Source organism: Vigna angularis, chromosome 6 (genome assembly GCF_016808095.1).
Source record: "Vigna angularis cultivar LongXiaoDou No.4 chromosome 6, ASM1680809v1, whole genome shotgun sequence".
Classification (NCBI taxonomy): domain Eukaryota; kingdom Viridiplantae; phylum Streptophyta; class Magnoliopsida; order Fabales; family Fabaceae; genus Vigna; species Vigna angularis.
The window spans coordinates 26,735,505-26,748,043 of record NC_068975.1 but is presented as its reverse complement, the minus strand read 5'-3'; the positions used below and the strand labels follow the sequence as shown (position 1 = coordinate 26,748,043).

General features: G+C 31.8%; 2 protein-coding genes across 2 annotated transcripts; both read right to left on the bottom strand.

Annotated features, from left to right (window-relative positions):
* Positions 1–1,626: 1,626 nt before the first annotated feature.
* Positions 1,627–4,919, bottom strand: LOC108343708 (uncharacterized). The gene is made up of 4 exons (XM_017582046.2): positions 4,534–4,919; positions 3,736–3,930; positions 2,355–2,536; positions 1,627–2,132 (listed from the first exon to the last, which is right to left on the bottom strand). Exons 1-4 carry the CDS (start codon positions 4,820–4,822, stop codon positions 1,800–1,802), a joined length of 999 nt encoding a protein of 332 aa, XP_017437535.1. The 5' UTR covers positions 4,823–4,919; the 3' UTR covers positions 1,627–1,799.
* Positions 4,920–8,626: 3,707 nt separating this feature from the next.
* Positions 8,627–10,357, bottom strand: LOC108345786 (ammonium transporter 2 member 4). Its single transcript, XM_017584538.2, has 3 exons — positions 9,767–10,357; positions 9,355–9,640; positions 8,627–9,278 (listed from the first exon to the last, which is right to left on the bottom strand). Exons 1-3 carry the CDS (start codon positions 10,352–10,354, stop codon positions 8,716–8,718), a joined length of 1,437 nt encoding a protein of 478 aa, XP_017440027.1. The 5' UTR covers positions 10,355–10,357; the 3' UTR covers positions 8,627–8,715.
* Between the last annotated feature and the right edge of the window lie 2,182 nt (positions 10,358–12,539).

Genomic DNA, 12,539 nt, shown 5'->3' with positions numbered 1-12,539 from the left:
TTAAAGGATAAAATAAAAAAAAATGTATACCAATTCAATCTTCTTTATAAATAGATAATGAACAGTTAAATTTTTTACATCTTGTTAATACTGAAAGTTAATTTGTTTATTTAGTAAAAAAAATTATTATTCTTTCTTACTAATTTATTTTTGTTTGATAATATACAAAAATCAATACATGGAAAGAAACTAATTAATATAAAAGTGTATATTAAAAAATAAAAAAAAAACATTTTTCCTTATTAATTATCTTTTTATAATAGCCATGAGTTATTTCTTTTCTACTATTCTCTCTTAATCATTTATTCTTGCGTGATAAAATAAAAATCGATAAATGGGAAAAAACTAATTAATATAAAACTACTATAAAATATTTTTTATGGAATATTAATTATATGTTGCAATTTTTAAGTTAAAACATCATAAATATGATGGTGAAATTTAAGATCTGACAGACAAGATTTAGAAAACACTTTGACTTTAATTTTTTTATGGTAAGAATTTGAATTGATGTTTTGTGTGGTGAAATACGGAATTTTGAATCAATGGAAGATGAGTATTAGCTGAAAAGGATACAAAGGAAGACTGGGTCATTCTCGACGTGGGCTTTGTATTGTTATTACTATGTTTAGTGGTTATGAAACTTTGTAACTAAAAACTAACCCTTGTGCTTTGAAATGTAAGAAAACCAAAGTAGTCAACATTTTGTGATGTTGGAAATGACTAATATGTGAGAGGCAACATCAGTCGGTAACGTGAAACACAAGAACCCTAAAATTACTTTTTAGTTTTCATTTTGTCTGTAGCTATAAATTTGTATGTACTAACTCCTCTTTTTCTTTTCACTCCTCTTCCTCTTTCTTCCATGACTTAGCCAGACCCAATTCATTGGATTTTATTTTAAATATCTTCTTTCATATTTTATTTACTTTAATTAAGTTTAACCTCTGTTATTAATATTATATTTCTTATTTTTATTTTGATAAGGACAAGTATGATTCCCAAAAATTCTGTTCATACAATGTAAAGTTAGACATTCAAACAATTTTAAAACATTAACTTTTCTATTTTTAATTAAATTGAGAAGAATAACTTATAAATGATGACATTTTTTAAATAATTAAAGACACTTTTATAAAATATACAATTTATTCAAGAGATTGATTTTTACACAAAAGATTTAAGTGGAACTTTTAACTTTGATTTAGACAAAATTTAGATTGAATATGATGTGTTATCGATGTTTTTCATTTCTAATAAGAATGACAGTTTTATTTTAATAATTCTGCACGATAAAATAGTTCGTTAAATATTAACGTATGATAAATTAGTAAAGTGAGATTTCGCATTTAATTGGAGAACAAATCTAAGTATTGTTTTTTTTTGGTGAAAAAGTTGTAGGTTGTATCTTATATATACAAGTATAATACTTTATTTTTCTCTCTCCATTTACAGACAAAAAAAGTATCCTCCCCTTCAAACCAAAGAAGAAAATCGATCCTCCCATTCTCTCTCTGAACTAAGTAATGTTTTAATATTGACTTACCTAAATTTAAAATCATACACCAATGGAATAATTTCGAAAGAAAATTACCCGGATCGGTTAAAAGGGCCATGAGCATGCTATTAAGGCAACCCCACAATTCACATTAAGTATAATTCAGTATACAGTATACATATATATATTATATATAGCTGAAGTTTGGGTGCCATAGGGGAGAAGGAGAAGGGGAGCGAATCCCAAATGTTCTGTAATGAAGCAAAGTTTCAAATATAACATGAAATGTGGTCCATTAACTCTACTCTTCTTCAATATATGACAAGTCCTGTTGCACAGGGTTAGCCTCAAGTTGCTCTGCGAATTTTTGGAGTATATCCTTCACAAGTTTTCCCAACTCTTCTTTATCTAATTCGGTACCATCTTTTTCTTTTGTTACTATATCATCAAAGACAGCGTCATAAAGAAGAACAGCTGCCACCTCAGCTTGAACTAGCGGTAGACCCAATTCCTTTGCGTTTTTCTCTAGGTAGCTCCTTATTATTTCTGTGCTCCTTAAGCCATCCCTTCCATCCACTCTTTCCCGAAATACCTTCTCCACTACAGTGTTCAATTCCTGTTCATTGGCTAATAGCTGCAGCATTGGCCACGATAAAAGTTGATAAATAAGACTGTGCTAGTGGGGAAACAGGTACACGCTTTAATGTGCTTTTATGTATTTCAATGATGATGATTTCTTTTTTATAAACTAAAAGGATGATCAACCTTCAATTTGAAAAATGTAGAAAGCATGGTGAAGAATATATACATAAAAAAAAATTAAAACATGGGATTTTGAAATAATATATGAAAGTACCTTTCTTAGCTTAGAGCCATTAACTACTTGAATATTCCGGATAACAACAACATTCTCTTTCGAAAGTTCCTCCTCTAGATCTTGCATTACAGACTGCAGAAGCTGTGCAAACTGTGCCTGACCCAATTTTTCTTCTCCATCCGCCCCATGCTTTCTCAATAAATCATTTAGCTTTGGAAATTCTGCTCATTTATGCTCAAAAGGTCAGTTTTGTTCCACACCATGTATATATATGGTGACAAACGTATTAAACAAATCCTAGATATCATAATAACAGCACATGTTATGCCCAGTTTCAAACAATGGAAAATATACTTCACAATTTTCTTTAAATGGATATAAATGTGTGCATTCCAACACTTTTTCTACGATAAATAGAACCATAATCTAAGAATTCTAAAGCCAAAGGACAGACATACCTACTACCAATCAAGCTAAATTCTACATTGGCAAATGGAAGATAAGACATTAACACAGATAACAATCATCTTCACAAGTACAAAATGTCAAAACCAAGTTGCATAACATGTGGTCTGTGAGGAAGTGCAAGCCTCCTTAATTGAGGCCAAAAAATAGAACTGCAGAAGTCAGTATCCGATTATAAAAATCCAAAGGATCAGTCTTTTTTTATTTGGTCTAAAGAAATGAAATGCTATACACTTTCAGAATTCATCACATCAACCATTCTAAAAGTCTGTTACTGTGTGATGCAAACTCTGGAAACAATGAACTCGGCCAGTTCTAAGCAGAGGTAGAAGAAATATATACATGCCCAAGGGGACTAATCATGGCAAACTAAAATCTCTAAGCTTTTCCTAGACATTATATTTCGTAACCTTATGCCAGTTGGAGGATTTCCTTCTGAAAATTGCAACTTCAAGAAGAAAAATGTTCTCGCACTTCAAAAAAGAACCAGATTGACATGTATAATCATGATTCTTGCCTTTATCAATCTAACATAAAGCGGATCATAGTAATTCTTAGGAGCATAAGAAAAAAGTGCGGAACCCAGATAGAGCTGAAACTGATTGCTCATGCAAGGAAAAAAGTTCCATGAATAAAACATGTTACATCTTTGATTTCGATATGTCTAAATTAATAACCGGAATTTGATATATATCTTTCACTAAGAGGACAGGGCAAAAAGAGCATAATAATCAAGAGGAAAGAGGATTCAATGAAGTATCTTATACTTTACATCTCACAGTTAAGGGTAAAAAAAACAATCATATCATTGATAATAATGGCAATTTGAGATGAACATACAAAATTACAATGCAAAATAGTTTTAAGGTACTACAAGTATAGTTGATTCCCCGGAAGTCAAAAACCGAAGTAAAGAGCAAAACGAACAAAATCCAAACTAAAAAGTAATATTAACCTGAGAAAGGAGGAACACCCATCTCAGCTCCCATCTGGACAAGAGCGTTCCGAATTTCACTCTTGCTGATTTTCCCCTCATCTTCATCATCTAATTCGGTAAATAGACTTTCTGCTAACATGGCGAAGTCGTCCTCATCCTTTAACAACAAACGTAGAGTACTACCATCCAAGATTGACACAACAAGAGGATTTTCTGCAAGCAGACAAATGTAAAACAGAATTCGTTTTCATATAAGAATTTTCAGAACCGATTGTTTCTCGTAAAAAAACAACACGAAACTAATCCACGAGTTCAGTGCAATAACAGTATTATCCAAGTCAAGTTTCAGTCAAATTCGATCAAACAGGGAACCCAATATTTTTCCTGCTTGGCGGCATTATTTTCTCTACACTCGACCTATTTCAGTCTTTCCAGCAAACAAAAACCAAAAAACACAATAACAACAGGGGGAGATCTACACAATCGCGCACGAGAATTAGTGAAGAAAATAAGAAGACTGTGATTTCAACCGAACAAAATAACAAAATCAATTCAGACATACTCCACAGAATGCAAAAAGAAAATAAGCATCAAAGCCACGGATCAGATTTCGAGATTAGAGAACTAATATCATAATACTAAAAATCACGCACTCAATCGATCATCAGCCAGTAAAGGAACCATTTAACGTCCAGAGAGAAAACGGTTAATCTTAACAATTAGTATTTTGTTTATTGTTTTTTCACTTTTCAGCGCGAGTAGGTCGATCGCACGCTCAATTTACCTACAGTGCGTGAGCAGAAGAAGATAACAAACCTTTTAGTTCATCGGCGACAGCGGTGATGTAGTCTCGGAGAACATCGGATGCCTTATCGGAGGCGTACACAGCGGAGCGGAAGGCGTCGGCGTCAGCGTCAGGTGTACGGAGGCGCGTGAGAGCAGAGGCTTTGAGAGAATCGGGTAATGAGAGACGAAAGAGGGAAGAAGAGGCGCGGGAATGAGCAATGTCGATTATCTGAGCGCCGGTGAATGAACCGTCGCCTAAGGACAGATCGAGACCTGTGAGTTGCGTTCCGTCCAGTACCTGCAACGTTGGGTCTGACATTTTCGACTCTTTGTTTGGAGTGAAGAATACTTCAACTGTTTGCTGCTACGCGTTATTGTGTCTTTCTCTCAAATCAAATAGTATCAACCCTTTTCCACCTAACTACACTTCAAAATCAAATTCTATACTTTTACATTTTCCTACCTTAGGAAAATTATGCCTTTTAATAAATAATCCATGCATCAGTAACGTTAAAGAGAGTTAAGAAAATAAATATTAAACGTAAAACTTACTTATTTAATATATATTATCATAATTAATATAAAAAATAAAAGCTAATTTTTGTTAAATAATTTAGCTTTCTATATTTTCTTTAAAATTCCATCAGAGTCCATCGATTTCTTGATATTATATTTTACATTTTTATAAAGTTTTCATAAAAGTTGTCAAATGCTTTTAGGACAATGACTATGCTTATTTTTCGTAAGACACTCGAATGAGTAAGGAAACAATATTAAATAAATTTTTAATCCATTCTATTTTTTTTCTAGCATTTTTTTTTTCAATTTTAGTCCTACTTTTACAAAGTATACAATTTTGATAAAATCTTTAACCTTTCATTTATCTATCTATTTATTTCACAATGACACTTTAAATAAAAATATTAAATGTAGAATCTAATTAAATTAAAATATAAGTAATAAGCGTGTATGAACTTAAGGATTGAACTAAAATTATAGATTTTTTTTAAGATGTGAAGACTAGAATAATTGAAGTCAAAATCGTGATTCAGAAATGAAAAGACAATAATATTAGTATTATTTAGTTCAAAAGGTTTTATTTTTTTTATAGAGTCAAAATAATATTATTCAATTTGATTATATATTTGGGACTTGCATTCCACCAGTTATACGTGTTTCAACTGAACTAGAAAACAGGCATATATTTAATTTCTTAATTAAAACAGTGACATAAGAATCGTGTTTACTTGTCATAAGACGTTTTTCTATCTGTATCAACTCATCTCAATTTTTAAGTGTCCAATACTTCGAAGAAGAAAATATCTGAATCAACTCGTTACAAATGCGTAATGACTATAAAGTTAAAGAAAACGTTGAATATACATTTGCAATTAACTATCATAAATATTCCGTTTTCCGTGCAATAAAGGAGTTGTAAGTGTAACTCACCTTTCTAGATCAGACTATCCCAAAATGACATTTAAATTAGTGGTACTTTTTATATAAAACTTAAACAATGTTTTATGTTTGTTTTTTTTTCTGTTGTTTTATTTTAAGTGATTTGTCGTAATTAGAAGTGGAGTTTTATTTTGAAATCCATATTAATATTTAAAGGAAATTTTAATTATGAATATTTTTGAAATAAAATTTTAATTCTATTAAGAAACTTCTATTAAACTACAATAATTATTTCTATAGGTAGCATCACTTGTTCTTGTAATAAATAGAATTAAGTCTAAGTATAACTGAGTCATACACTTGTTCTTGTAATAAATAGAATTAAGTCTAAGTATAACTGAGTCATAGATAAGATGAACCAACATATAATATATGCCCTTTAAATTGTCATCATTCTAATTCCACAATAACTTAACATATAAAAATCACATTTGATCTATTATGTAAAGCAATAAAAATTATCAACCGTATATTAAGATATTAGGACACTTTATTACTATAAAAGACATTTCACAACACTCAGTATTAGATATCTTTCAAAATACATCAATAGTTAATTCATCAAAAATATCACTAGTAAAATGAACTTGTATTACTTTATTATTAAAATATGATTTAGTGCACTTATTTTAAAGAGTTGAATATAACATTATTATATTTTGTACATTTGTCATATATTTCATATTTCACAACTTAATAACTTTATATATATATAATATCATTTATCACAATTTAATTACATTAACTTTTATATAAATATACACTCAAATAGTGAATTCGTCGTAACAATTTTAGAAAAGTGACAATTAGTTTGCTCCCTTCTTCACCTAAATTTTACATGAATATTCAATATTTAGTAGAAAGAGAATCAACTAAAGAGAATTATAAAGAAAATCATAACTAATTATATTGATTAAGCTATATCATTTCAGTAAGTAGCTAAATTTAGAATCAAGCTTAAACCTAAAAACCTCTCTGTTGTTTGAGTAACAACTATTTATTTGAACAATGGGAGTTTCAAAAGAAAAATTATTTTGATATTTCTTTAGCTTAAACTTGAAGCGAAGTTTTTTTTATGAGTTTTATCACTTGAACAACCAATTAGACAGTTTTATGCATGCAACAATTTTCACCACTTAACAGTTACATCGACTTGTCGAGATGAGTACCAGAGTCAGACTAACTCAGTAGCCCAAAGTCAAGCCTGCCTAAGTCAACACATCTCAAAGTAAGATTTGTCTAAGCCAACAACATGAAGCAAAAGCATGCCTAAGTCGACAATTCTCACATCACAAGGCATGCTCAAGTCTAAATTCACGACCAAAAGTTAAGAAACAACATTAAGCTCAACACGGTCAAAGACGACCACTCACAACTCGTCTAAACAATCAATTCACTTTCAAACAAAAAGTCAGCTACAACTCGATCAAAGTGTCAGTTACAAGCATTCCTCATATACTAATCAAACTTTCGAGTTTATAAGACTTATGTATATACCCAACCGAACAAATATGCTAAGTGACGTGGTCCAACAAGACTCATTTAGCTTTAGTGAGCTAAAATGGTTAAAGGATATTATGAGATATATTCGTTATGCAAATATTCATATATTAATAGTATAAGTGACCAAATTTTAGTATTTTGAATACTTCATGATATTACTTAATATCATATATTTACATAATATTTGGTATATTAGGTAAGACTCACATTATTATTATTATTATTATTATTTTACTAATTATCATATATATGGTAAGTCATTATATTTATTCTTGTTATACGATATTTTTTTCGATATTATCTCTTTTTACCACATAAACCATAAGGTTTAAAAACCCCATAAATACACATGGTATTTGAGAAGAAATACACACTCTTAAATACTTATTCTCTCTTACTAAAAAGATCGAACTTTCATTATTGACTTGAACATCATAAAGTCTTTTGGAGGTGGATCTACTTCATGTGTTCCATTTCTCAAGACACGGATGAGAGGAGATTTATCTTAACAATGTCACTCGAAGGACTTAAGATTGAACATTGACGCCTTAAGCTGATAACGAGGTTCTAAGACGAACCATTGATATCTTAAGTCCTTCGTTATGGATAACATCATTCTCCTTAAATTTCAATTGAGGGTTTATGTTCTTATCATGTCTAATAGTTTTACGTCACTTATAAATCAATGTTCATAAGTTTAACTACTCATTTCTGATTCTCCAATACACTAAATTAGACGATCTAATGTCACTCTGGGAACACATAAACCATAATTTTTATTTTCCCTTTATTTCTCTTAGTTTTTTATCTATCATCTTTTTGTCTTACGTTTTACCAAAAATATATTTGTCTAAACTAGAATCAACAAGTGGATAAAGATTACCGTTTTAAGTGGAGGAAAATCCGTTTTAAGCGGAAAATAAATGGAAATCATTATCCATTTTAGAGTAGTAACACGTAGCAGTCCTTAAGTCTCAGCGCTAAAGTCCTTATCGTAATTAATTTCCTTCAGTATGAAATCAAAATCAGCTCAAAATCTTCTCTGCAACTACCAAGCCTCGTTCGATAACATTAAACGCAAATTTAAATAGGGAAACACGAATTTTAGTGAGCAGGAACATGAACCAAAACGCTAGGACTGACTTTCAATATTGCTGCAAAATTCAGGATGTAGAAAGATGATTGCGCCATCGAAGACAACGTATAGAAACAAAACATGCATGCTTTAACACTTTATTTTTGGTGACTTACTCATACCATTTGAAGTTGAGTCAATGGTTTTGGGTCTCTAACGAAGGAAAAGTCTTGAGTATCATAAACTTTGTTGTGGTTGAGATTCTCAAACTTGGCATTGTCAGCATTATTCAAAGCGAAAGCCTCTTCTCCATGCATTGCCTTGTCACCCATTTGCAGCGCATCGGTGTGAAGTCTGAGAGGTACCAAGATCCCCACCAGCAAGCAAATCAAGCTTGTAGTAACGAAGTTGAAGATGATGACGAAAACTATGGCTCCGATTTGGATGCCCATTTGTCTTAAACCCGCTCCAGTTGCACCGTTCTTGAGGCCATAGGCCAGGCCAATGTATTTTTCCCAATCGGGGACCATGTAGAAGAGACGGCAGAGTTTAGGGACGGCGAAGAGGCCGGTGAGGATTCCGCCGAGAGCACCGGCGACGGCGTGGGTGTGGAACACCGCCATGGGGTCGTCGATTTGTCTCAAGAAGGGTACCTTGTTATGGAGGATCATCATTGTGTACCAGGGAACGCTTCCTGAGATCAAACCCATCAAGATCGCTGCCCAACCCTGCACAACTCCTGTTGCATTTCACGCATGTTGGTGGATGTTTGAAGAAAGAACAACATGGGAAAAAGGAAGCGTGTGTGCGTGTACCTGCAGCAGGTGTGATGCAAACGAGGCCGGTGATCATGCCTTGTATGGCGCCAAACACGGTGGGCTTACCAAAGTAGAAAGTGTCAAGTAGAACCCACACCATGATGCTAGCGGCGGCACACACGTGTGTGTTAAGGACGGCCAGAGAAGCCACCGTGCTCACCACGAACGGACCACCACCGTTGAACCCACTCCAACCCATCCAAAGCAGGCCGGCGCCGGCGAGCCCTACAATCATGTTGTTTGATGGAAACCTTTCTCTCTCCTTCTCACATCTTGGACCCACCTATTCAACAACCCTAGAATACCTTAGTCTTAGTATCTTCCTCATAAAAAATGGAAATTTCAAAAAGTTATGATTTTTAAATAAACTGGGAGATGGAGAAAGATGAGTGAGGAAATGCAGACCCACCCAATAAGCTGCAGTATAACCGGCAACTCCGGCAGAGAGGTGAATGACATATCCACCGGAGAAATCAATAACTCCAAGCTTCGCCAACCATCCTTCGGGGCACCAGATGCTAAACGCAGTGACCGTGTACGAAAAAGTAACCCAAAGAGGAACAAACAGCATCCACGCAAGGATGTTCATTCTCCCGAGCAACGCCCCAGCTATGAGGATCAAAGTAATCGCCGCGAACACGCCCTGAAAAACCACCATGGTAGCGGTGGGAAAGAGCCCCAGAAACGCTTTCCCCAGAAGAAACTCCTGGTCCAGCGCCACCCCTGGTTTCCCCAAGAAGAACAGCATTTTCTCACCGAATGACATGCGGAAACCCCACGCAACCCAGCAGAGAAGAACCGCCGCGAAGGCGTAGAAGGCCATGAAAGCGGAGTTAATGGCCCATGTTTTTTTGACGAGGCTTCCGTAGAGAATAACCAGCCCTGGAATGCTTTGTAGACCCACCACCGTCGCTGCCATTAACTGCCACGCATTGTCTCCTTTGTTTAACCATTCTGGGCTCGCTTCGTCTGGCAAAAGGTTCGGAGGAAACTCCATGGATGACCCTCCGCCAAGGTTCTATGATACTCAAGTTATTTGTTGAAGGTTTTATAGAATGATCAATTTGTTTGGGAATGTATACTGTAAACAATAATCTCATTACTTTGTTCTTTTATTTACTTGGATCAGATGAGAGTGTGAGACATCACAAAGCCGGCTTTTTTGGTTGACAAGGAAAAATATTTTTTCTTTATTCATTCTTTCATCTTATATACGTCGCGGCATGCAGATCACGACGACGTATGTCCATCAGAAACCGGTCGCAAACAATTATATTGTAAACTGCATTTTTAGAATCACATTTTTCTTCAGAGATTAGAAATAACTGATCATAATTTAACGGAGAAAACAAAAGAACAGACGAAAAAAAGAGGAAGAGGACAAATGGAATAAAGAGAGAGAACAAACAGTGAGAAGTGCTCGTAGCAGGGTTTTGGTTCGATCTTATACTGAAAAATCATTTAAATCAAATATAAAAACCAAATATTTCGTTTCGATTTAATATAAAATTTAAATCAAATTAAATCAATAATGTTATACAGTTTGGTTTATAATTTTTTCTTTTGTAAAATTGATAAATATTTTTTAATAGAAAAATATCAAATAAAAAATTGTTATTACTTTTTTCTATTTATTATGCTCATATTTTCCATTTTATTTCTCTTATCTACAAGACAAATTATATAATATTATAATTTCTTTTAAGGAACGCAATATCATAAATAAAAGCTACATTTTCGTGTTTTGCCATACAGCTCAAACCCTTATAGCTGTAAAAGTCATACTTGTAAGTTTAATACACGAGAAACTCTAAATTTAGTTTAATTAAGTTTTAACTCTCTCCTAAATTTAAATATTTTTTAATTGAGACTTGTTTTTGTCAAATTTTGTTTAATTTTTCAGTTAAGTGAGTGACAAAAATGTTATTTTGTTTCGTTATCTTTTTTATTAATCTGTATATATTAAAAATTATGTAAGTTGATATTTATTAACTTATATAGACAAATAAATAAGATGATAAGATGCGAAAATTGCCATACTATCCAATTAATAAAATATTTAAATGAAAAATATAAAAATTGAGTACTTAATAAAATAAAAATAAAATAATGAAAATTGAATTGAAAATATCTAAATTTAGAAGGAAATTGAAATTTAATTAAGTTGTATAATGATCCAACTTATAATGTTAATACCTAGCAAGCCTCAACTCTTTAAAAATATAACCATGAATCTAAAATGGAAATTATTAGTTTGTAATAACTACCATACCCCAACTCCTCACTCAAGATCCTAACTTGTTAGTTTATTATCCAATAAAACCTTAACTATTTTGTTCTCAAAACATTAAACTTAATTACAAGTTTAAAACAAAATATTTTCTCTTTAATTTTCAAATATAGTTTAATACCAAAAAGAGCGAAAGAAATTGAAATTAAGGATACAATGTGCAAGAGACATATAATAGAGAAGAATCGAAATACTTTAATGTAGGATAAAAAATGACTAATGTCTTAGAAAACATAATGACCAATCACAATATATTACATAAATTGTTGTAAAAAAATTGTAAACAAAAATTGTTAAAAAGACACATAAATTTAGCTTATCATGTTGTGATGCTATTAGTATCGACTTAATTGATTTTAATACAACGTGAAAGACACGCTATTCAATTACTGAATAAAAATCAAAGTCAATTGTTGGAATGTATCTGCATAATTATATTAATCAAAACCTATATCTAGCCTCATATTAAAATTGTTCAATTCAATAATTATTTCAATAAATAAATATCAAGTTAATAATATTTTATTTGTTTAAAATAACTAAAAAGAACACATACAGTTAATTAAGGACAAGCCTCTACATCAAAATTTGACATATTTTTAAAATATCCGTTCATTATTCAAATAATATGTTTATTAATTAAAAAAATCTATCTTTTTAATTACAATAAAACACATTACAATTTTCAAGTCTAGAACTTGCCTATTTTATTTTTATACACGATCAGTTTTTTCTTAAGACTTTATAAATTTTGTATAACCAAATTTAGAAATTGATATTTTTTTAACTTTTAAAATAATTTAAACTCATGTTTCGATAATATTTAATTTCTTATTTAACAACTAAAATGACAAAACCAAAAAATTGAAAAAAGAAATAAATTTAAGTTTTT

Coding starts and splice junctions, on each gene's coding strand:
- LOC108343708 (XM_017582046.2), bottom strand. CDS start 4,822: ATGTCAGACCCAACGTTGCAGGTACTGGACGGAACGCAACTCACAGGT. Junction 3,931..4,533: donor TGTCGCCGATGAACTAAAAG/GTTTGTTATCTT, acceptor GTCTGCTTGCAG/AAAATCCTCTTGTTGTGTCA. Junction 2,133..2,354: donor ATGGCTCTAAGCTAAGAAAG/GTACTTTCATAT, acceptor CCAATGCTGCAG/CTATTAGCCAATGAACAGGA.
- LOC108345786 (XM_017584538.2), bottom strand. CDS start 10,354: ATGGAGTTTCCTCCGAACCTTTTGCCAGACGAAGCGAGCCCAGAATGG. Junction 9,641..9,766: donor GTTATACTGCAGCTTATTGG/GTGGGTCTGCAT, acceptor GTTGTTGAATAG/GTGGGTCCAAGATGTGAGAA. Junction 9,279..9,354: donor TTGCATCACACCTGCTGCAG/GTACACGCACAC, acceptor GAAATGCAACAG/GAGTTGTGCAGGGTTGGGCA.